The sequence below is a fragment of the Ammodytes marinus genome (assembly GCF_949987685.1).
Source record: "Ammodytes marinus genome assembly, chromosome: 15".
Taxonomy (NCBI): Eukaryota; Metazoa; Chordata; class Actinopteri; order Uranoscopiformes; family Ammodytidae; genus Ammodytes; species Ammodytes marinus.
In genome coordinates, this window is record NC_137219.1 from 16,808,162 (window position 1) to 16,833,472 (window position 25,311).

General features: G+C 41.7%; 1 protein-coding gene across 5 annotated transcripts; it reads left to right on the top strand.

Annotated features, from left to right (window-relative positions):
- The first annotated feature begins 7,531 nt into the window (after positions 1-7,531).
- LOC307261368 (inverted formin-2) lies at positions 7,532-25,006 on the top strand. Of its 5 annotated transcripts, XM_080041895.1 has the most exons (23): positions 7,532-7,747; positions 12,541-12,945; positions 14,817-14,932; positions 15,700-15,859; positions 16,942-16,975; positions 17,272-17,413; positions 17,626-17,758; positions 17,974-18,543; positions 19,244-19,389; positions 19,517-19,578; positions 19,663-19,765; positions 19,897-19,982; positions 20,095-20,195; positions 20,294-20,364; positions 20,795-20,902; positions 21,005-21,075; positions 21,369-21,489; positions 21,580-21,744; positions 21,979-22,081; positions 22,188-22,340; positions 22,700-23,422; positions 23,662-23,715; positions 24,463-25,006. In XM_080041895.1, the coding sequence occupies exons 2-22, from the start codon at positions 12,549-12,551 to the stop codon at positions 23,712-23,714; spliced, it is 3,618 nt and encodes a 1,205-aa protein (XP_079898021.1). In that variant the 5' UTR covers positions 7,532-7,747; positions 12,541-12,548; the 3' UTR covers position 23,715; positions 24,463-25,006. The 5 variants fall into 5 exon arrangements, with proteins under 5 accessions (XP_079898021.1, XP_079898022.1, XP_079898019.1 ...); XM_080041896.1 differs by lacking the exon at positions 23,662-23,715; XM_080041893.1 differs by lacking the exon at positions 24,463-25,006 and having other exon boundaries at positions 22,700-24,445.
- Positions 25,007-25,311: the final 305 nt, after the last annotated feature.

Here is a 25,311-nt window from a genome sequence, read left to right on the forward strand (position 1 = left end):
GATCATGTCCTGGCTTGTCCTAGAGCAGCTCTTGTTTTCTGTAATCGAATAAGAAAATCAAAGGTTATGAAAAAATTGCAAAAGTGGAATGTAACATAGTGCTTTAACTCAAGTACTGTACTCTACGAGAGAGTCTCTTTCTGCTCCACTTCATCTCAGAATGAAATACTTTTAACTGTACCACTATTATCCGACAGCTTTAGGGTGCCTTCACAAATTAAGATTTTTGTATTAAATCACACATGAAGAGTTTATCAAATATGACGCCTGATTTACTGTTTCATCATACATTAAATTCTGTGTCGACTCAGTCATCCCAACCAGGAACTCTGTCCATTACCCAAATAACAAACCATGGGTTACTAAAGAACTTAACCTTCCTCCTGTGTTAACTCTCTGCTACCATCCATGGTGTTAGCGGGTCGGTTTGGACCCGTGTCTGAAATCAGCTGTAAAAAACACTAAAAACAATTATCTATCATCCTTTTTGTTTCTCATCTCTTGGTTACATTGTTAGGCTTCCTTATCCATGAAAATATTGTTTTTAATATTTTTGGTGTAGGCGACTGGGCCTTTTTTTTGTCAGTATGCGCCTCAATTTCAGTTTAAAAAATGGTAAAATGAACTTTAAGAGAATCATATATATAAATATTTGGTTGTTGTGTTACCTGATTATTACTGAGGGGTATGAGAACACATTTCTTAACACAATTTGTTTTATTTATTTTTTCATATTAATATTATTGACCTTTTTAACATCTATGGTGTTACTGGTCGATTACAACCCATAAATATTTATTTCAGAAAAGAGCAAAAAAACTTTTATTTCAGCATTATACAAACACACAATGAAAACCAGAACAAGTCACAACACAAAATATAGATTTGTAAGGTCAAATAAACAACAACCAATCAACAAATCAAACCAATCGAAATCAATTATAGCTCCAAAACTAGTCAAAAGAAACAGAGTAAAAGTCTCTGTGTGCATGTGTATGTGTGTGTGTGTACAGATGTGTGACAAAAAGCAACACTTTTAGTGTTCTTTGCAGAGATATTTCTTGCAGGTAAAGCACAATCCGTTTATCTTTCTGTCCTTAGTGCTTCGGCAGACCTGACACCTCTTATTTTTAGAATCAGGTGGCCATTTTCACCAAAAACATGATCCAGAACTTGGCTCACTGTATATTTCCTCATTTTTTAATACTGCAAATAGGAGATGTGCACTCTGCAAGTCACTAACTCTATACTGAATTGACCTCACATGTCTGGATATGCCCTTCTGTTTGTTTCGCTTTTATGCAGGTATAAGGGCAAAAAAAGTCAAAATGAGAACCCCCCCAGAGCTCACATGATTGGGAGAGGAGCTGACTGTCACTGTGTTGGCTGACAGTGCACTTATGATTTCAGTTTTGGCTCTAGTTATTGTTTTTTACATCTTATTCTATAACCGGGTCGAAAACGACCCTAACACCACCAGTGTTATAATTTCCACCAGAGCATTTTATAATTAAGTGAAACATTTTTTATTTTTTTTATTTTGTTGAAATAGAGGTTCCTGACAAAGTCAAGAAATTTTGAAGCAATAAACAAAATGTAAGTGGTTCTTTTATGCATTTGAAAACCAAAACGGGTCGGTGGCGACCCTAACACGAGAGGAAGGTTAAATCCGTGATAAATAAGAAAAAGAGGACATTTTACACTGGGGACCTATGGGAGAAAAAAGCTGTCTCCAAGCAAGTGAAAAAGGAGATTAGGAAGGCCAAAATGAAATATAGAGAGAAGGTTGAAAAACTGTATAGTGGGGGCGATCTCAGAGCTGCTTGGAAGGGAATTAAGTCAATGGCATCCATAAATCAGAATTCTTGTGAATCCAGGCAGCTGATAACTGTTAAAGGTGTTGATGTCTGATTTGCCAAATGTTTTTAATGTGTTTTACTCACGTTTTGAATCATCTGATTTCTCTGAGAATATTTCTATGTTGAGGGAATCTCTTGTCCCTCACAATGTCATCGTGATAGCCCGGGAACTAGTAACAACTCTGTTAAGGAAAGTGAATATTAGCAAAGCTGCTGGCCCTGATGCTGTTTGTGGACGCACGCTGCATTACTGTGCTGACCAGCTTAGTGTGGTATTCACTTTACTTTTTAATATGTGTGCTAAGATAGGCCAGATACCTCAGATATGGAAAAGGTCCACTATCATTCCAGTAGCAAAATCAAAAAATCCGAAAGAGCTAAAAGATTTCAGACCTGTAGCACTAACATCCTTGATAATGAACATTTTTGAGAAAATTATTAAGAATGAAATCATGTCTCTGGTTAGTGGAAAACTTGACCCATTACAGTTTGCTTATCAAACTGGAAAAAGTGTAGATGATGCAAAGCTCTTTATTTTAGATACAATGTATAAACATTTAGAAAAGCCTGGATCTCATGTTAAACTGTTATTTGCAGACTTTTCTTCTGCTTTTAATAAGATGCAGCCGCATATTTTAATTGAGAGACTAGCTGCAGAGTTTGAGTTACCCCATCAGATTCTGCTGTTGCTTTTACATTTCTTAACAGACAGGACTCAGAGGGTCTCTGTAAATGGGCACTGTCCCAGGCCATTATTTCCAATACTGGTTCACCCCAAGGGTGTGTACTGTCACCCCTGTTGTTCATTATGTACACAGATAGCTGTAGGTCCTCTCAACCGGGAAGTTATCTAGCTAAATTCTCAGATGACACTGCGTTGCTGTCTCTTTTCCAAGGTCCACACTGCAACCATGGCCTTGCTTTGACATCATTTGTTAAATGGTGTGATGACAACTTCCTAGATCTGAATGTAGAAAAAACAAAGGAATTAGTCATAGATTTTAGGAAAGTGAAGGGAGAGCCTGAACCGAGTGTTATCCATGGGGAGGAAGTCCAACTTGTAGACACCTACAAATATCTAGGCACAGTATTTGATAACCAGCTTAAATTGCATGCAAATACTGAGGTCATTGTGAAAAAGGGACAACAAAGAGTTCACTTGTTGAGAATGCTCAACTCTTTCAGTGTCTCCAAAGTTATTTTGAGAACTTTTTATCAGTCTTTCATTGAGATTCTTTTAACTTTTTCATTTACATGCTGGTTTAACAGTCTGTCAGTAAAGGACCAGAACAGCTTAAATAACATTGTAAAGATCTGTTCAAAGATCACTGGAATCCAGCTGAAGAGCATACGTTCATTGTGGAACAAACATGCCGTCCAGAAAGCCAAATGCATTATGAGTCAGCCTGACCATGTCCTCAGTGAGGAATTCACACTATTGCCCTCCGGGCGGCGCTATCTTTCAATCAGGGCAAGAACAGTGAGGTACTCGCACTCTTTTATTCCTGCAGCCATCAGGTTACTGAATGATCACAAGAGGCAGGAGTAGGTGGAGAGCACCAGTGTAGCTGGGTGGTTGTTCTGACAGGTTGAGTTGAAATGAATGTGAGTTGAATTTGTGTGTTGGACTGCTGTTTGTCTATTTATGTTATTTTCTACCTCGTACTGCTTTTTATAGTATTTATTCAAATGATGTTTTACTGCGAACTGGAACTGTAAACTAAATTGCCCTTCGTGGGATAAATAAAGCTTTTTCTGATTCTGATTCTAAAACTTAAACTACCCAGCAGTTTATACAGTTATAGCTAAAACCAATTTAAAAAATAACTTGTTTAGTGACAGTCTGTCAGAAAATGTCTGGGAAACTATTTTGATAATCATTTAGGTCATGAAAAAAATAAATCATGATTCCAGTTTCACTATTTTGAGGTTTTCACTGAAATAATTTAAATATTTTAAGATTTATAATTTTAGGGTTTTGGACTATTGCTTGGACAAAACATGCACTGTGGAGGCGTCGCTTTGGGATCTGGCTGATTGTTAAAGGCATTTCTCACTAAGAATTTGTAATATCCAAACAATCAATTGATCCATAAAGAAATACATTCGTAGTTGCGGTCTGAAAATAGTTTCAAAATTGCTCCACCTAACTTCAACAATGAAATTAATAATTAATGCATGAGTCATAATAATTTAATGAATCAAAGGTATGACAGTGACAAGGGACATATTTTTAGCAGTATTTTAAGTTTTATTTTAAGTATAGGCCCACATGTTCTTGAGTAGCCTACTCTTACATACTTGTACTTAAGTAACATTTGCAATGCTTCCTCTAATACTGGTTATTTGCAAAGTGTGCAAGAAGAAAACTAAAGATAAGCAAAAACAAGAAGACTAAAGTATTATATTTCTAATTGAAGGTTGTTGTAAACAGCCACCAATGTCTATGTGTACTCATTATCCTTGCTTACATTCCGATAGTTCAGATCCACCAACTAGAAGTTATATTTATGCCATGTACAATTCTCATTTACATTTGTACATAGCCTTTTTATGGGTATGTTTAAAATTGTTTAAACGAGGGGTAACCCTTAGCTCAGTTGGGTAGGGCGTCCCCCCCATGGGCCTCGGCCAGCAGCGGACCTGTGTTCGATTCCAGCCTGCGGTCGTTCTCTGCATGTCACTCCCCTCTCTGCCCCATTTCAACTCTGTCTCTACACTATCAATAAAAAGCATAAAAATGCCAAAAAATAAAAAAATTGTTTAAACGTTTAAAAATTCAGAGTTTTTATTTATTGGTTATCAGGTAAGCCTAATTGAGCTAATCCCATGGATGTATTTTTTTTAATTATTCAGGAGCATCTATCTTTAGGAGCATTACACAAGAATGTTGGTGGAGCAGGACCACACCCGCAAACTACCCTCTCTGCTCGTGGTGAGTTCAAATGAGCTTCAAATGATAGCCTTCTGCATTGGGAACATGAGTAACATTACATTACAAATTATAGATAAAAAAAGACCTTTATAAAATGAGGAAATCTTGTACTTTTCTGGGGAAATATTGTGTTAATATTTTCTTTATACAGTGCTCCTTTTGTTTTGAAGTTCTCATTTGCTCATTGTACCAGACTTTGCACAATATTATTAGTCATTTATGATAAATGTATGTTCTTCACCATTTGGTTGTCTTGGTGTGTCATATCATTTTGACGCATGAAAACAGTTAAGAATCAGCCCTTTTTATTGAGGAAAAACTTTAACCATACCAAGCAAAAGGCTCAGAGAAGGACCATTTATTTGGTCAGGGATTAATAGACGGAAATTGTATTTGTTAGTCTATTTGAATTTAGTGTTGATGCTTAGCAAATACACCCCACGTTAGTCTTTGTATTTTAACATGACAATCCACACATCGGTCGAGTTCGGAGCAACCGTGGCTCAGGTGGTTAAGCGGGTTGGCCAATGATCCAAGGGTTGGTGGTTCGATCCCCGCTCTGCCACCAGTGTCATGGTTGTTGTGTCCTTGGGCAAGACACTTCACCCACCTTGCCTCGTGTGAATGTGTATGACTGCTGTATGTTTGAGGTGGTGGTCGGAGGGGCCGTAGGCGCTGAATGGCAGCCACGCTTCCGTCAGTCTGCCCCAGGGCAGCTGTGGCTACTATGGTAGTTTACCACCACCAGTATGACTGTGTGTGAATGAATGGAACCTGGAACCATGTAAAGCGTCTTTGAGTGCCTTGAAAAGCGCTATATAAATCCAATCCATTATTATTATTATTATTCCATGTGAAGTGGCATCATGTTACAATGGAAGGACCCCCGAAACCAAATCCTGCTTAGGGTCCCCCTAGAAGCCCAGGGCTGGTCCTGCTTTTCCTGTTCCACAAGCTCATTCATAGAGTTGTATACTGCTCACGATGAGTTAATATTTGCTCAGTAGCTTTTGCAGCACAGTTGAAACAAAGCAGTCTCACCCACCATGACTTCCACAGGGACAGGCTTGCTGCTATCCTGCATATTCTTTTTTGTGTTGTAACTTGAGTACCAATGCTGCTGATATCTCAATGGTGCCCTTGTTAGAAGCCCCAGTGTCCTCTTGATAACACATTTTAGCTCAGGGTACCAAATGTAGTGTGACAATACAATTACCCCGTTACTTTCGCTGAGGCAGTTGACACTCTAGCCATCTGAACAGCCTTGAGTCACAGGGGAAATGATAACAGCAGCGCTCCAACAACACACTGCTACAAATCTTCAACAAAGTATCCGGATCCAAACAAAAGTCCCTCCTGTCACCCTGACTGTAAAGACTCGGAATTACTAAATTAAAATGAGTATTGAAGATGTATTTGCATTTTGCAGAACTGTATGCCTAAGCTAAATAAATTTAAAACCATGCTATAGGCTACACATTCTCTGTCTCTTCATTGCAAAGTGCATATCTTCTCTCTCTGCGACACTACAGGATAATATGAATTTGAACTTTTAGTTTTCTTTAGTCACAGGTACATTTTGCATTTCGGTGCTTTTTTAGTCCGAACTGAAGTTTAAAATACCTAGAAATTACTGAGTATTTTCTCAATGCTCTGTTGTAGCACGTAGAATAGGCTACAAATTGGCGTACTATCCCTTATCCATATGGCTATAGTAAATATATGTGGACTCTGATCTAGGCTAAATCTTTTTTTTTTATTTGGATTTTGTTCAAATTAAAATGTGAGCTATTAGGCTATGCTGAGATAAAGGATGAGTAGCCTACATCGTTGAGAGCTAAACCTCTAGCATAATGATACAAATAAAAAAAATATTGGAGGAGCACTTTCCAACTGTTGGCTGTCAGACCTATAGGCGTAATGCACACTGCCTGAAGGCTATAATTCACTGATCAGATAAAACGACATCAACACCCATTTATCTCAATCATTTTGTTGCTGCGAATGGTAATCGTCAGTAGGCTAATTAATGACTGGATCATTAGGGAACCAGAGGTACTTTTCCTCCAGTATCAACAGTCCGAGATGGGCTCCAGCTGATGGGATGGAGTGTGGGAGGAGGTCCCAACCTCTGGCTGCAAACAGCATCACAACAAAGCTTGCAAGCTACAAAACGACAGGCACGTTACAACCGGAATCCAGATGATTGAGCCTTCAAAAGAAAACACCAATAATCACAGAAACCAAGTTTGACCGAGTGTGTTGCTAGTGGTTACCCACGTTGTTATGCATAGGTTGCATTTTTACTAATATGGATGCAATTTGGATACTTTTGTTACTCTCCAAATGGTTTATCCGGAGCCTATTCTGTAGGTACTCCTTTCATAATACGGTAGCTGTTGTGAAAGTGTATGTCATTTCTAGATGTTAAATTCGTGTTTCTGTGAAGATAGCCATGCCAACTGTAGGAGGCTAGCCTAATGTGTTGCTAGGTCAGGAAATGTATTTTCTGTAGGCTATACCACAACTTTGTTCAAACTACTACATTTTAAGAGTGTAGGCCTAAGTAGCCTACTTACAATCTTGAAATGTAGCACCACAAAAGTTTTAAGTTGGACTGGTCATAGGCCTACATGTGTCTACCTATTTTATTCTGGAAGAAAACACCGGATGTGGCAGTGCAGTGGTGTTGCTGTAGCCTACTGAAGCTGCCAGTCTCATAAGTGAGTGAATTGATCAGGAGCCGTGGCGATTTGAATGCGGTGCCATCCGCATACCACATAGGGTTTGCCTTGGACTGCCAGTCAGTGCCGTTTTTTAGGGGTCTGTGTTTCTTTATTATTATTTTTTTGTCAGTTTAAAAGGTTTTTCTGGATGACTCCGAAGCGCTCCCCCACCTGAAACGCACCAGAGGTTGCGATTCTTCAAGTGCATATTTATGGAGTAAAATCAGGTAAGGTAGGCTAATCATATAGTCCGCCTGTAGGCGACCTATAGGCTACAGATGCAACAGTGATATGTGACATGTGCAGTAGGGAAAGAACCTAATTAGAGCCATCATTTTGTTTTTCTGCAGTCTTTTACTCGGTACAGTGAGCTGACCAGTCCCGTTACGTCCGCAGGTAGCCTGGTAGGTGAGGAGAAAAAAAAACCCGCAGCGCAAAGTAAAGATGTTGCTAATCCATGTCCTGTTTTTATTGTTATAATGTGCCTATTATTCAAAATGGGACAGTGCATAACGCAAATTGAAACAGTGTCGATTATTTTCGGGCGTAACATTGATTCTTATCGAGCCTCTCTGGAGATGGTGATCAAGCCTTCTGTTATCTGACCATCCGTAACCCGTCTTGCCTTGGACGGAATGAAAATATAGAAGGCTGTGGTTAAAGAAAAGAAAAAGAAATAAGAACGGATTCCAGTTTTACCGGCTGTGTTTTGGCCACATGGCCCGTCCCTCCTCTCTCGTCAAGTGCAGATGGTAAAATCGATCTGACAATTGCTGAATAGTCTCGGATCAAACAAAGGCAACTTAAAAAGCCTACAGCTGAGCCATGCAGCATTCCAACTCCTTAATGTGCTTGTGGAATTTGAGGGAATGTCGGTGCCTCCCTTTAAAAACAGCAGAGAGGGGAGGAGAGGAGGTTAGGGAAAACCACTCAAGCTGGAATCGGACAACATAAGATATGTTGTTCATGTGTCCGATGGCATCATGTCACTGGTCGAAATACCATCCTTAATTATCTCTTAACTATATCTGACATTTTGTACTCATTTATTATTGCTGACATACACATTTATAGGGATGGGGGGGGGGGGGGAATCATGCACAGGCTTTGCATAATATCTCCAGAGCAAATGAATCAGCTGAGATGTCTCTGTGTGTTGATGCTTGCTGTGCAGAAGCAGTGGGTTGCTGCGTGGGCACACGAGTAGGCTTGTCCTGTGTGCTGTGAATCAGCCTGCAGTTAGTGTTAACATGCGGGAGGGATCTTTGGCAGACAAGGAAAGCCAGTGAGTGTTGCTTGTTATTAGATTGGCGTTCAAGAAAAATAATAATAATAAGCAAATATTTTCCCATGGTCTTTTAAGTCGTCCGGTATGTGACCCGTCATATGTTTGGATATGTGCAGAGAATATCCCTCTGCTGGGGATCAAATCAACATCCTTTTGGAGTGAAACTGAAATTGTGAAAGAGGAACACGCGCTGTCACCCAAGCGGGGTTTATCTTCTTGACGCCAAGTTTCCTGTATCCGGAAAACATGTCCTTTCCTTCCTTTCTGAAAGGTCCCTGAGCCATGCTGGGGGAGAACGCGCGCCCCACACACACACACACACACACACACACACACACACACACACACACACACACACTTTCCTTTGAGTTGTCTTGTAAGTAGGCCTAAGGCTTTTGCAGGAAGTGAATTCATGTAACAACTCATCACCATCACAAATGTTAATTAGTTTGAGAATTCTTCCAATTTCGAGTATCAACTTGCAACTTTTGTTTCTCGCACAGAACAAGAAAAGACAATGTCCCCCTGAATCAGAAGGTGTGGCAAAACAAGGCTTGGCGTAACTCCCATTAGCCTCTCAAAAAACAGAAAGTGGGGGATGGAGGGTTCAATGCATTTCTGTGGCAAACAAACAGAGCCCTTTCAAGACTACTGAGGAGGTCTATTGTTGCACACCATTGTCTGCCTGGTCGCTGCCACGGTAACACTCTCACACTGGCAGCAGCAGGGCTGAAATGCTGCAGTCAGAGCTGTCGCGCGCCTCGCCACAGAGTGTTGGAAAAAGAAAAAAACCTCGATGCACCTCCAGTCCACTGAGTGAATAGAAATCCAATTTGTCGGATCTTTCACGAGTCATTGCTTCTGTGTTTGGAAAAGAAAGAAATCCGAGCCGTTAACAGGCTGCTCGTTTAATTTACTAATCTCCCGACTTGTCGAACCAAACTGAGGGTTCCTGAGAGGGGCCCTAATGTTGTCTAGATTGTGAAATAGAAGACTTGTAAAGGCCAACTGACCTTTTTGCAGAGCATTGTGTTCGGTTGGTGCTCATCACTCAGTGACTCATAAGTATATCTTACCTTTGCCAAGTGTGCAACCAACAACAGCAGGCGGAAGAACCACTAACGGACGGTGTATTTTAAATGCTGGGCAACCTATAATATCAAAAACTCCAGCACAGACAGAATGTATTTTTAGACTTTGAAGGGAAAGTTTTCCCCTTTTTTGGCCTTGATCCCTTATCCTGTTGTTTTTAATTTAGAGTGTGGGAAACGTGCCTAGACTAGTTACATGCATGGCAGCAGATAGGTTTTTTTAAAATAAAGATTGGTGGTTAAGCGGGTTGGGTAAAAGAAGGGCCTGTGCTCTGTGCTCATGCCAGAAAAAAGGGCACTTGTGGCCATCAATGTGTGCATTCACGTCATCAATGTCAGAAACGTTGGCATGATGTTTGTTTATGTGTATTAGCTTTTCATAAGTGTTCCTGGTGCATGTTTTCCAATGTTTATATCCCAGTAATCAGCTTGAAAGTACATTTATTTATATTGTAAACTGTTACACACACTCTACCCCAGACAACCGTACAAGCCTGGCTTTGTGAAATGTATTTGCGAGCTGAAACGCGAGTACTCTTCTCTTTCAAGCAGGATTAGGCAGGAATGTTTGGCTGGTCCGGTGATGATGACTGGACTGCTGACATATCTTTTATTCATCCGCAAAAAATGCAATGCTATCGTTTCCTATTCTGCTTTCCTGTTTTCTGATAAGGCTTTGTTTTGACCTGCTTCCTCTGCTCTGGATAGCAACTGCGTCACCAGCCGCGCACTGTGGGCCAAACCCTTGGATAGCGGTTCAAAACATAAGGCACCATCTTCAGGCCAAGAAAAGCTGAATGTAGTTCTGAAGAATAACTGAAAGCACGTCTCTCGTCCTGTCCACACATTAAAAAGGTGGAGAACGATTGTTGTCAGAATCACTTTTGGTAAAAAATCTGTGAATATCTCCTTACCATCCGCTACCTGTCCGTACCGCGCCGAAAAACATATCTGGTGTTAATACACTGCCTAGGCTGTGTAAAGTGGTAAATTAACAAAAAGGGGATTGTAAACAAAGGGGGCCTGGACACTGCCATTATTTTTTTTTCCACGCACACAGTACAAACAGGTAGCAGATCGTGAGGTGATATTCATGGCTTTTGACAAAGTGAATTTGACAACAAGCCTTCTCCAAAATCACTGACTACACCTTTAAAAAGGGGCACAATTATATGGGTGTGTCGAAGAAATGAAAAATCTCTAATACCTAGGGGGCAAAACCACTTTTAAAAAAAAAAAAAAAAACAGACATGGAGCGTTGTAAAAGGTTGTTCACCAGAAATTATATCCAGGACCTTCCAGGATCCCAACCTGGGTGGACAACCTGGTCAACTAGCTGCTGGAAAGCTACAGCGGGCCGATAGAGCAAATCAGAACCACTGTTTAAGCGAATGGGGGTGGGCTAATAGGGAATTTTTTAAACTTATAGATATCATTATGAAACTTTGTAAGTTGATTACTGACATTAAAACAACAACTTTTTGTATTACAGTATTTTCCAAAAAGTTTGAATAAATATGAAAAATCATCAATATCTTACTAATGTGTAAATTTCTATCTATGGTAAATTTGCATATCTGCAAAGCCCCAAAATCTAGATGTTGGACAAAAGCAGAGTCAATTTGTTTTTAAATTTTGAAAACAAAACAAGTGTCCAACTGCCTGAAGCTTTTCCTAATCACAGTTCAAATTTGATCAATAACCCATAGAAAATGAATTTTTTACACAGTTTTTTTCCAAGGGAATGTCTAGCCGTTTCCTAAAATAGCAGCTGGAGACTCCAAAAGGACACTTTTGGTCCATGGCACATGAAATGTAACTGTGTAAAAAATTCATTTTCTATGGGTTATTGATCAAATTTGAACTGTGATTAGGAAAGGCTTCAGGCAGTTGGACACTTGTTTTGTTTTCAAAATTTAGAAACAAATTGACTTTGTTTTCTTCCAACATCTAGATTTTGGGGCTTTGTAGATATGCAAATTTACGCATCATTAGTAAGATATCGATGATTTTTCATATTTATTTAAACATTTTGGAAAATACTGTAATACAAAAAGTTTTAGTTTTAATGTCAGTAATCAACTGGCAAAGTTTCATAATGATATCTATAAGTTCAAAAAATTCCCCATTAGCCCATCCCCATTCACCCCCATTCACTTAAACAGTGGTTCGGATTTGCTATGTCGGCCCACTGTAGCTTTCCAGCAGCTTGTTGACAAGGTTGTCCACCCAGGTTGTGATCGTGGAAGGTCCTAGATGTCATTTTTGGTGAACAACCTTTTACAACGCTCCATGTCCATAAAATCACTTTGCCCCCTGGGTATATTCTCGTAACTGAATAAACAAACTTTCCTCAAAAGAATGTTGGATCCCTGGAACACTGTTTGAAGTTAGAGCGCTTCCTGAAAAGTTACTGTTTCACTGTTGTTGATGACAGCAGCAGGGCCCACAGTTTGGTTTACAAACATATTCTTGTCTTACATTTGGTTCCAGGTTCCTCAAAATAATTTTCTTTTGAATTAATGTTTTGTAAACCAACTGCAGGCTCTGCAAATGCTATCAAATCCCCTTCCTGTGAAACTGCACAGTGCGCCTTTAACATTGGGAAAAAAAACTCACCATCTCCTTTTCTCCTCCACAGCCGTCAAAATGTCGGGGAAATCGGATTGGAAGAAGAAGTGGGCGTCGGTCAGGGGTCGCCTGGGCTCCTCGCAGGACTCGGACGGCCAGCAGGAGGCCAACCTGGAGAGTGCCGATCCAGAGCTGTGCATCAGGATGCTGCAGGTGCCCAGCGTGGTCAACTACTCCGGGCTGAAGCGTCGTCTGGAGGCCAGCGACCAAACATGGATGGTTCAGTTCCTGGAGCTCAGCGGGTTGGACCTCCTCCTGGAAGCCCTGGACCGGCTCTCGGGACGGGGGTGCTCCAGAATCGCAGACGCCCTGCTGCAGCTCACCTGCGTCAGCTGCGTGCGGGCGGTCATGAACTCCTCTGCGGGGATCCACTTCATCATAGACAACGACGGATACATCCGGAAGCTCTCGCAAGGTTGGTCATACCCTTCATTTTATGTGAGATAGTTGTCACATATACTGCAGTGCTTTATCCATATAAGTGTTCATATGATGATGCTTTCAGATCCAATGAAGAGTAGCTTCACACATAATGAGAGAAAATATTTGGGGTGTATACTTAAAGGGTAACTGCACCCCCTGTTTGAGCTACTGCACGATTTTGAAAAATGCTTTCAGACCATGGATTCTGAATTCCGTTTGAGAACCATTGTTTTAAAACATTCCGACATCAGCCGGCCGACTTTCAGGAGGGAGGGGGCGCGCGGTGTCTGTGAAGGAGGGGGCTAGCTGCTAGTAGCTGTCACTCAGGAAGATCTGAATGACATGACTTCATTGAAATATTGAGTGACACAAAGTCTAACGGCACTATCGCTACACAGTGAGCTCATATGCCACACAGATGGGTCGTCTGAGGTGGAGGACTTTCTTATTCTAAATTGTTGGCGGGTGTTTCTATCGTAGTGTTAGGAGACCGAGTAGCGCAAGTGAACGAGCGGCAGTCTGTGTGTGTCTGTGTGTGAGCGAGGAGAGCGAGCGAGCGAGCGGTAGCGTGTGTCAATCAAGTGAAGTAGCCTAATGAACAAGTCCGGGTCCGTGTGTGTGTGTTATACAGTGTGAGATAATGCAGACACACTGCCGATAGAAGTGAAGTGTGTTAACCCCCAAAATAACATCCTTGGAGGGACAGTATAACAGTAGTAGCTCATGGATCAGCCATGGACCTGTAAAGAGCGTGACCGGCTTTGCGGCGACGTGATGACGTACTACTGTACCAAAAGTACAGTAGTACGTCATTTTTCGAACCCGATGGAAAAAAGTTTTTTTCAAATCTTAGTAAAGTTCTAAAATGATTTACAATACAAAACATTTCTTAAATTGCCGATATTTAACATATTGCAATTTTTTTCAATGTTAACACCAGCACATATGTGTTCCTTAACAACATAGTGATTTAATTCAGCTTCTATCTAAAAAAACAAGTAAAAGGGTGCAGTTACACTTTAACAATTTGGTCAAAATAACCAAATCAACCTGTTCATTCAAAAGAAAGCCATCCCACTTTTAAAAGGTGTAGTCAGCGTTTCTGGAGAAAGTTTGTTGACAAAATCAATGAATATCTCCTCACCATCCGCGCTACCTGTCCTTACGGTATCTGTGCTGAAAATAATCCGATGTTAGTTCACAGCCTAAGCTCTATCAACTGGTATGTAAACAAGGGGTTTGTAAACAAAGGGGGGGGGGGGCACTGTAGCACCTAACATGGCTGTTTACAGAGCATAGGCTGTGTATTAACACTAGTTTTTTTTTCTAGTGTTTTTTTCTAGTGTTTTTTTTCAGTGCACACAGTACGTACAGATAATGGATCATGAGGAGATATGAACTGATTTTGACAACAAATATTCTCCAGAATCGCTGACCTTTAAGCTACATTTTATGTAAAATCTGTAATATTTCGGTCCTAATTGCTGTAAATAACTGATTTTCTGTGACTCACTCTGCTGAGCTGAATCATGTACGCAGCAATACACAGAGATGAATCATTAAGGGTCGCCTACGGACATCCCGGAAAAAAATATGTAGTGTCACACACTGTGTGTTGTGACTATTGGATTTTTCTTACCCCTTTCTGACACACAAACACATGCTTAGTTATCTACAGTACAACACCACCTCTTTAGAGGGCAAAGTTCACGCTGAGTTACCCTGAAAGGCGGTGAAACAAAGCATCATATTCGGGTCTAGACTCAATGCAGAAAGAGTGGATGTATCGTCTTGCTTTAAGAGAAACGGCAAACGGCAAAATATGGAACCTGTATTGATGTGTGTGGTGGTGACGTTCCACAGCTTTGGACACTTCCAACACCATGGTGAAGAAGCAAGTGTTTGAGCTTCTCGCTGCCCTCAGCATGTTCTCCAAAGAAGGCCATCGGCTGTCACTGGACGCCCTGGACCACTACAAGGCAAGTAGAAGAACATGTAGACCAGTCATACATACTCCCCACATTGTTTGTTGTTTTTGTTCAAAATGAAGTAATTGTTTGATATTTGCCTATACCATGATTCTATATCACCACTTTGAGTAATATACATCTCAAGAATGACCTCTAGTGGTGGGTTGCATGTACAAGCATTATAATTCTGTAGATTTAAAAGGCTTCCTTTTGGAACCGCAGTTCATAACTTGTTGATGCCTCGCATAGGCGTAGACAATAGAAGAGTTAAATTTGTCCCCCTCAAAAAAATATGGAAGACAACCCCCTTCTCCCCAAAAAGAGGTAAAAAATAACAGTTTAGGGGTGGAAAAATCCTTAACTATATATTTCCCTACGATTTCAGACACCCCTTGTGGACCGTACTGTCAGAACCAGGCCTACCTTCTGACTAGACACACAACTGTGATATGTTTTGAATGTGCCGAAACTTTTGAACAACACAGGAGAATAAATATTTTAAAGCAACACAGAATGCCTGGGAGGCTTACTTCATTATATTTGGGTCACCTGGAACCTAAATGTTGTCTTTTCCTTTACAGAAGTAAAGACACACCACCGTAGATTTTATGCAGAAAAGGCACAAATTGGTGCAGAAAAATATACAAGAATTCAGTAAATTAAGTGTTTGACGCTCAGAAATGTTCAAGGTCCCTCGCTGATAAGGCCCCCACATCCCCAGTGTTGAAACAAAACCTACGCCCATGGATGACTGACTTTGATTTCCCCCAAAACAGGGCGTGAAGACGCGGCAGTATCGCTTCAGCGTGATGATCAACGAGCTGCAGGCCACAGATAATGTGCCGTACATGGTCACGCTCCTCAGCGTCATCAACTCCCTCATCTTCGGGACGTACGACCTCAGGGAGAGAGATAAGATGAGAAAGGAGTTCATCGGTATGTTTCTCTATTCGGCTGCTATGCTTAACAATTAATCAGGGCCCGGGAATCGCATCATGAGCAAGGTTGCTAAGTGTCTTCCCCCCACCACCACTTCCATGCTATGAAGTGAATGCAGAGGGGAAAGCAGGCCATCAGCAGGAGCTGTAGTACAAATATGTCACTGGATCCGTCTAAAAATAGGTCCGACGGCCTCATTTTCTCACTGTGATAAAAAATGCCTGAGAACTAAACAAACTCCAAGTTGATAAAGTATGGTGTATTCCTGCTTTTATATACACTACACATACTATCCACTATCAGTTTAACAATGATTACATCACACTTACCTAAAAGGTATTTTGATGACATCTTTGTGACAAAGTCTAGCCCACTGGATAAACTCAATATCTAATCCATTCTTTGTAGTGGATTATCAAGGCCCCTGTAGTCTGTCCCAGCATTCATTTTCATTTTTCATTTTCCTTTATTTATTCTCGAAAGATCAATTGAGGGTTACCCTCTTTTACAATGACGTCGAGAATTACACACAATATACAATGAGAATACACAACAAGCTTACAAAGAGACAACAATTAAAACATTCAGATCAATTGAATAAAACAGAACAATAGCCTAATTAAAACAGTTACAATTGGAGTGGGGCTGATTAAAAATAATAACTTTAAATTGGTTAACAGTTATGAGTGTATTTATTTTAATTTGATGTTGTAGGCTGTTCCAGGAGTCAGGGGCACTGTGGCTAAAAGCATGTACCAAAGACAGGGTTAACCTTTTTTTTCTTCCTATGAGGCATCAGTGTTTAGCAGAAAATCGCCACGGTTGAGAAAGTGTGACAGATACATCACAGTTGCAGCCAATAAACCCTCCTAAATTCATTCAAATGCCACCCACCATCTTGGAGCAATCAGCCATTTGTTTGGCCCCTCCTCTTTTGTGATTTCCCACCTGTGACTACCTGACAATACCCAAAAAAACTAACATATGCCCCCATGGAAAGAAGTGTCATACCTTTTGCAAGACAAACTTTCCAAAAAGAAAACTTCTGATAGAGTGTTGTGGTACTTGCTGTCTTTCAGGGCTCCAGTTGCTTGATATCCTGCCAAAGTTAAGGTGAGTCTCTTTTCTAATTTTCACATTTAATGTACTCTGTTTTTCTTAACTCCTCCCCCCCAAAAAAAGCATATTTTATGCAACAAAATTCCATTTTAAAGGTTATTTTTCCTTAAGTCCATAATCATTGCAATCAAAATGGTGCTTTTACGCAAAAGGCAATTTGCAATTTGCATCCATTAATGACCCTTAGTGAAGCAAATGCTCTTTTCACAGCTTTTTAAGTACATGAAAATGGCAATTTAGATGTGAATTAGTGTCCACATTAGATAACTGTCTGTGTGTGTGGTGTGCAGGGAGCAGGAAGATGAAGACTTGATTATTCAGTGTGAAGCGTTTGAGGAGGCAATGGCAGAGGATGAAGATGAGCTGTTTCTAGTCTACGGGGGCACTGACATGAGTAATCACCTGGAGGTTTTCACTGCACTCTTTAACAAGGTAAGAGCTTCCTGTCTTGATTGGATTGGATCTCCCACTAAGAACCAAGATAGACAGAAGCAATGAATCAACCTGTTGTTACAGATGGCTGACAGTAAATTGAATGCCTCGCATTGTCTTTTAACCAGTTGAATTCATGTTGTTTTTGCAACGTAGGTGGGTGCATAATCATGAGCACCCCTCTTAATTTTTGGATGTGTTCATGTGTGCAGGTTAGCAGCACCCCGGCCTCTCTCCAGCTGCTGTCCATCCTGCAGACGCTGTTGGTGCTTGATCCGGGCCGCTCCGATATCTGGCTAGCTCTGGACGCTATTGCTAACAGAGCCCTACTGCTGGCCCAGGACTGTGAGTCATCATTGAAGCAACAATATTTCACTCTGAAGAGGCTAACAGTGCGAAGTATCAGTGTGTTAACACTATGAGGCCTCCTTTGTTAGTTGGTTACATTAGTACATTTACAAATAGAATATTTTTAGGGGCAGTAAGTAAGTAAGGGCATGTCCTCCCTATGCATATACACTCATCAACGTGGTGTGTTTGTTTTGGATTTTATGCTCCAGCTCAGATGGAGTCCTGCGAGAAGTTCACGCAGCGGCTGATGTTCTCCAAAGGCAAGAGCTGCGTGCCCGTCCACCAGGTGGACGGGCACGCAGCTCTTGCAGCTCTCACTGTGGACAAGGCCGTGCAGACAGATCCGGACGTCCGGGGCAATGGCACGTCGGATGTATGCATCACATCCTCTCAGATGCCGATGTGTGCTGCACCTCCACCACCCCCACCTCCTCCTCCTCCTCCTCCTCCTCTGCCCCCTAGCATGGCTGGACCCATGCCACCACCTCCCCCTCCTCCTCCACCTCTCCCTGGATGTTTTGGTGGACCTCCGATGCCTCCTCCATTGCCTGGAATGCCGCCGCCACCACCGCCACCACTACCAGGGATGGGTGGCTTTGGCGGACCACCACCCCCACCTCCCTTGCCTGGCATGCCTCCTCCACCTCCTCCTCCCCCAGGCATGATGATAGTGGCTCAGAGTAGCCAGGCCCTGGGCTATGCAGCACCCGCCAAGGCCCAGCCATGCCCCACCCTGAGGATGAAGAAGCTCAACTGGCAGAAACTGCGCACTGTCACGGGTGAGTGGATAAAATGAGTTTAACAACGATCTTTCATTTATGTTTGTGGAATTTGATGCATGCTTCGACTGAAAATCAAGATTGTTTCCTTATTTCCTGTCGGTTTGGAAAGGTGGAGTCAGCGATTCTGGAGAATGCTTGTGGTCAAAATCACTTTTTGTCAAAATCAGCGTGTGAATGTCTGCTCACGATCCTCTGCCTGTAGTGTGTACTGAAAACAAATTATGTGTTAATACACAGCATAGGCTCTGTCAACTTGCATGTTGCAAGTTATGGTGGGCCCCTTTGTTTACACAGCTTAGGGCCTAGGCTGTGTATTTACACTGGATTTATTTTCAGCGCACACACAGTACATACAGGTAGCGGACACTTAGGAGATATTCACTGCTTTTGACAAACTGATTTTGACAACATGCATTCTCCAGAATTACTGACTCCACCTTTTTTAATCCGTTTGAAATAGTACAGTATTATTGGTAAATCTGAGTGAAGGGGATGTAATATTGATTGGAACAGCACTCTCTCTGAACACTAAACAGACCATTATTATTCCAAAAATTCGGGTGTTATTTAATGAGGGTGTCCCAAGAGCGGGGGAAAAAAACGCATCCAAATGAGTTTTCGGCAACGGTGTGATGTTGATACAAAATGTTGCCACACGAGCTCATGACAGGTTTTCTCTCTCTTCCTGTACTCACAGATGGTCACTCCATGTGGTCCTCGGCTCAGAAAGAGCCTGCTCCTCGCGAGCCGGACTACAGCAGTATCGAGCAGCTGTTCTGTCTCCCGGTGGCCGAGCACAAAGACAAGGGGGCAGCTGCTCCTGTCAAGAAGGAGCCTAAAGAGGTGCGCTCGGTCAACACTCGACACGGGGCTGCTCCCCTCGGAGCCGTAGTAGCATCCACAACAAATGCACCTGATTATCAAAGCTGAATAATCAATATGCCGCCTCCTTTACCTTTTTTCTCAACAGATTACGTTCATCGATCCAAAGAAAAACATGAATTTGAACATATTCCTAAAGCAGTTCAGATGGTGAGCTACTCTTCTACATGGCTGTGATGTATCCTTTTTTTTCGACCAGCTCAATATATTATTTTTTTCATTTTCTCTGTCCAGCAAAAATGAGGAATTCTTAGCCATGATTCAAAATGGGGACCGTACTAGGTTTGATGTAGAGGTGCTCAAACAGCTTCTAAAGCTCCTACCAGAGAAACATGAGGTTTGTATCGTTACTTCTCCAACCTTACCTTGATACTTTTTCTTTTTCAACTTTTTCCACACATATTTGCCATTTAGAGCCCTCTTTAAAATGTCACTGGTATGAGTCACTTTCTTTTGCTTTTAACGTAGATTGAAAATTTGAAGTCCTTCCAAGGAGAAATGGAGAAGTTGGCCAATGTCGACCGTTTCTACGTCTCTCTCCTGGCTGTGCCATGGTAAGTTTTCCTTTTTAGCTGATACTTATATGCCCGCTTGATGTTTTGATCCAATGTTTTCTGTCATACTTGGCTCCTTATTTACTCTGCTTTCTGGCTTGTTCCCCTCCAGTTATCAGTTGAGGATCGAGTGCATGTTGTTGTGTGAGGAGACTTCGTCAGTGCTGGATATGCTCCGACCCAAAGTCACGCTGGTGGAGGAGGCCTGCCAGGGTAAGTAAACCCTAGGCCTCCAGCTATGGTCATTCTTTTCGCACTACGTAGCTTAAGATATTGGCTTTATTAAATAATCAAATGTTTTTGTTTCTCAGCCCTCATTGAGAGCACGCTCATGCCCAGTTTCTGCAGGCTCATCCTTGACGTTGGAAATTTTCTTAACTATGTAAGAAGAACATTTAACCTCTCATGTTTATTTGAACTTAAAGATGGAGTTAGCGATTCTGGAGAATGCTTGTTGTCGAAATCACTTTTTGCCAAAATCAGTGAATATCTCCTCATGTTCTGCTACCTGTCAATACTGTGTGTGAGCTGGAAAAAAAATCCTGTGTTAATACACAGCCATAGGCACTGTAAACTGGCAAGTTGCTAGCTACGATGGGCCCCCTTTGTTTAAATGCCAGTTAACAGTCAAGGTTGTGTATTTACACTGGATTTGTTTTTCAGCGCACACACACACACACAGTACGGACAGGTAGCAGATCATGAGGAGATATTCACTGATTTGTCAACAAGCGTTCTCCAGAATCGCAGACTCCTTTTTAAGATGACACTTAGAGGGAGCTTGCATTTTTAATCGGTCGGCCTATTTCCAGGGAAGTCACACAGGGAACGCAGAGGGCTTCAAGATCAGCTCTCTGCTCAAGCTCACTGAGACCAAGGCCAACAAGAGCCGCATAACACTGCTTCATCACATCCTGGAGGTACACAACCTGGCTCACAGCTGACATAACCCCCTCTCCCCCCTAACCCCCTCTGTTATGAATTTGCTTAATTACACGCTGTGTGGTTGTTGTTTTGCAAAGGAGGCCGAGGCCAACCACCCAGAGCTGCTGGCACTGCCGGACGACATGGAGATCTGCGAAAAGGCAGCAGGGTATGGAAATCTTTCACGTCATCTACTCTAGCTCAAGCAAACAGTGATTCTGGAGAATGCTTGGTGTCAAAATCACTTTTTTTTTTTTCCCAAAAATGTTTTTAACAAAATCTGGTGTTAAAGTAATACACAGCCTATCGGCTCTGTAGGCTGGATTATCTCCTCACTGATTTTACCAAAAAGTAATTTTGACAACAAGCATTCTCCAAAATCTCTTGACTCCACCTTTTTTAATTGGTTTTCAGTGGATCTCTAACAGACACATAACTAAATGTTTTACACTTTGTCCTCAGAGTTAATCTGGACTCTATTCAGTCTGAAGCCAGTGCCTTACTGAAGCGACTGACTAACACGGCCATGAAGGTCTCCAACTCTAACGAGGAGGTGAAGGGGCAATATGAAAAAGTTCTTGAGGTAAGACGACGGCCTCTGCTTTTTTGTCTTACAGACGGAGCCAAAATCTAATAACATAATCTGGACATTCCTCCATTTTGTCCGCTGCAGGAAAGTCTGCTGGCATGTCAAGCTTTAAATGAGAGGTTCACCGCGTTCGAGAAGAAGAAAATCCAGCTAGCCGTCTACTTGTGTGAAGATGCCAATAAGCTGTCGCTTGAGGAACTCTTTGGAAATATCAAGTCCTTCAGAGGACTTTTCATCAGAGCTCTGAAGGTCAGGGAGGTCGCTGTGTTGTTGTTGTTAGGACTACAACTCCTAATACAGTCGCACGCTAAGCTTTTTAAAACACTGCATGTATATTTTTTTGGAACATGGGCATAAATATTCAGTAGAATGTCTGGAACGTGGTAAAATAAATTCCCCAGCCCAAATGATACAATAAGACAATATTTGCTATGTACATTTTGTGCTCGGCAGTGAGTGATACCCCCTTACTTTCTCTAACAGGAAAACAAAACCAGAAGAGAGCTAGCGGCCAAGGCTGAGAAGAGAAAGAAGCAGCTGGCAGAGGAAGACTCCAAGAGACAGAAAGGAGAGAACGGAAAAATAAGTAAGTCGTGACCCCAAACTCCTCTCGTTCAGTTTGCTAGAAAAATTCCTAACAAAGGTGCAGCAGTTTGGATAGCATGTGTATTAAATTCCTCCTATTTCGCCAGTCAAGAAACGCATCATACCTCAGGACGATGGCTGCATCATCGACCACCTCCTGGCAGATATCAGGAAAGGTTTTGCCCTGAGAAAGACCAGGCCAAGGTGCGATTCGGAAAGCCTCCCTTCTAGTGAAATGCATAGGGATACCTGCCCATCTGGTAAGGATCAAGAGACTGTGGCCCCCATCCGCAGTTCCTAGCTCCGCTCCTGAGCCAATAAAAAACTGCAAGCCACAACACAGCCTTGCTGCATTTTATCCAAGCTACATTATATTTGTGCTTTTGACGCAACTGCCATTTTGCTGAGCTAGCTCCATGGCTAAGTTGCTTCGCCAAGCTACATTAGATCAGCTACATTTGCTTATGTTCAGACTGAGTGTTTTTTTTATTTTCATGCATCTTTTTTTATTTTTTTTAAGCTTGCTGTGTAAATATCACCCTGTTCCAATGATGATAATGGTCTTAATGCATATGCCTTTATCATCAATGCTACTTGCGCCTCCCCCTCCCCCCCACAGGATCAAGTGTGACGCCTGTAAACGAAGAAGCCGTCGGAGTGGCCGCCATCTGCGCTCCTTCCAAACCTCAGACAGAGGGTCTCCCAGCCAGCGCCGGCGAACCGAACGGCTTCGCCAGCCAATCAGAAGAGACTCCCCGACCGTCGCAGGAGAGTGCAGCTCCAGACGGGCCAGCTGCACCTCCCAGCACACTCCCAGTAGAACCAGCACCCCTGGAACGACCGGCGGCGGCACTGAAGGAGGGGCCACCCCCAAAGGAATCTTCAGTTTCAACACCGCATACGACACAGCCCCAGCCTCGGGTTAATGGGGAACATGAAAAACCCACAAATGGCTTTTCGCTGGATTCCAACGAGAGCAGCGTCTTCCTCAGCCCGTCTTCCCTCTCCGATTCAGACTTGCTAGAGGCCATGTTGTTAGACGCCACCACCACCAGCCTGGAACCTGTGAAGCCAGAGAAGCCAAAGACTGAAAAGCAAGAGAAGGGCCAAAAAGAAGAGCGGGAACGCATCATTTTAGGCCAAGACGAGGTTGAATGCTGCAAACACCCGGACCCTGAAGGCAACGTGACTCCACTCAGTCAGGGCATGGAGGGCTGCGACGTCCCAGATGGACTGGTGTCTGAGGATCTGCCATCTGTGTCTGAAACGGAGCCTCCATCCTTTAAACGCGAACCAAAGAATAAGAGTCTCTTTAAACGACACAAAAAGAAGAGTCGTCAAGGTAACCTAATGTGTCCTAAAGGGGAAACCCTTCTTTGTTTAGTTTTTATCGTATTAAACTTTTCATATCTTATGTATGCGCTATTTTAGTGTACGTTTTTTGTAAGTATTTTGCATGAAAACAGGCATTTTTTTTATTTTAGCATACGGGTGCAGTCACTTGATTTGCAGATTTAATACTGAATGGATTGAAATATGGTCAGTTGTTTGAATGCTCTGTTCTCCGTTCTGACACAAAAGGTAACAGTGGGAAAGGACACACTAAACATAAAAAAGGCTGTGTGTTGCAGTGAGGTAGGTCAAGTCGATGGGAATGCCAAAACTGTCAGCGGGGGAACAATCATCCTAATTCAAATCAATCACCGTCGAATCTTTGTCCCAAATAACACGTCATTTGTTGTCGGTCTAACTGAAATCTGGAAATCCATTTGTCTCTGTTGTCCAGCTTTTAACATTGACCCTCTCGCTCTCTCCTGTTTTTTAACTTTAACCTTTCTAATTCCATGGTGATCGGTCCAAACCCTGTTTAACCAGATGTGTGTTGAGGAGATTTTAATCTAATCTAAACTAATCATAAAAGCATTATACAGTGTACTGTGGGTAAGGAATCCTAACATCAGTCTTCTCCTCTCTGTAACAGCCACTCCAGGCAGTTTGTCAAGTCACCGTTGGCTCAGTTGTCCCATGAAAGCTGTCACCTTTGTCTCTTCTTCCATATTTTCTTGTCCATTCCCTAAATCTGCAACTGGGACTGATTGTGATTTTATTTATTTTTTAACATACACTAATGCAGATTTGTGTGCTTCTTATAAAACTGTCTTGTTAATCTGAATTTCATAATTAAATTCAATGAATTCATAATAAAATTCAAAGCTGTATGTGATGTCAACCATTAAAAATGTTTTATCATGGAAAGAATTACATTTTTTTAAAAGCCAATGTAGTCAAGTTTGTAAGCCAAACAGCTGTATTCCGAGGTATTAAAGAATTATATTTAGATATCTTGATTCCATTTATTCATTTCAGTCTTTGTTTCCCTAGGTGAGTCCAGAAAAGGGAAATCAAGAGGAAAAAGAAAATGTTAACTTCACACAGATGCTCTGAACTGGAAGGATTGCAGTGCATTTTGTTAACAAAGCCTACATGAACATTGACTCCGTCAAGAGGATGCAGAAGTCTTGCTTTTGTAATGAATGGTTTTGAAAGACTCAAGAAGAGCAAACCCATCTGAAGCTGGGATCTTCACAGCATGGATGTTAACGTGCCACTTTATGTAAATTAGGTTGTATGTATTTTCTTGTGTGAATGAGTGGTTTGGATTCAAAACTATTCAAAAGAAATTGTAAAAATTATGCTTTATATGTTTTGTACAATTGTCATATATATATATATATAGCCTATGCAGTGGATGTGTTTTTGCAATAAGCTTTATTTACCTTTCAGCGCCTTCTATCGAGAGAAAATTGCAGTGTTTAATTTTACAGGGAAAACAAAACAGCTTGAAAGTCATGTCTTAATTTCTTTATATATACATGTATACAAATATCCAGATGACCTCTAGTGGAAAATATATGGAAGAATTCAATGGAGTGTAACTTTTAATGTTAAATACATTTTAATAAAGGTGAATTTACTGTTCGAATGTTTGTTTTAATCGACTTATTAAATGAAGTAAGGAGAATCCTTTAGAAAAGCCCAATCATGTTTGATGCAAACACAATATGTTCTGATAGGCTTACATAGCCTACAATAGGTGAATCTGCCTTCATATATCCCCCGTGACCGTTGCTTAAAGGCCATTCGTCGTTGCTCTAACAGCCTTGGAGACAGCTTGCCTGAGCACAGCTGCGCACTTGTGCGCGTCTGGCTCTGACATCATCGGCTATGGAG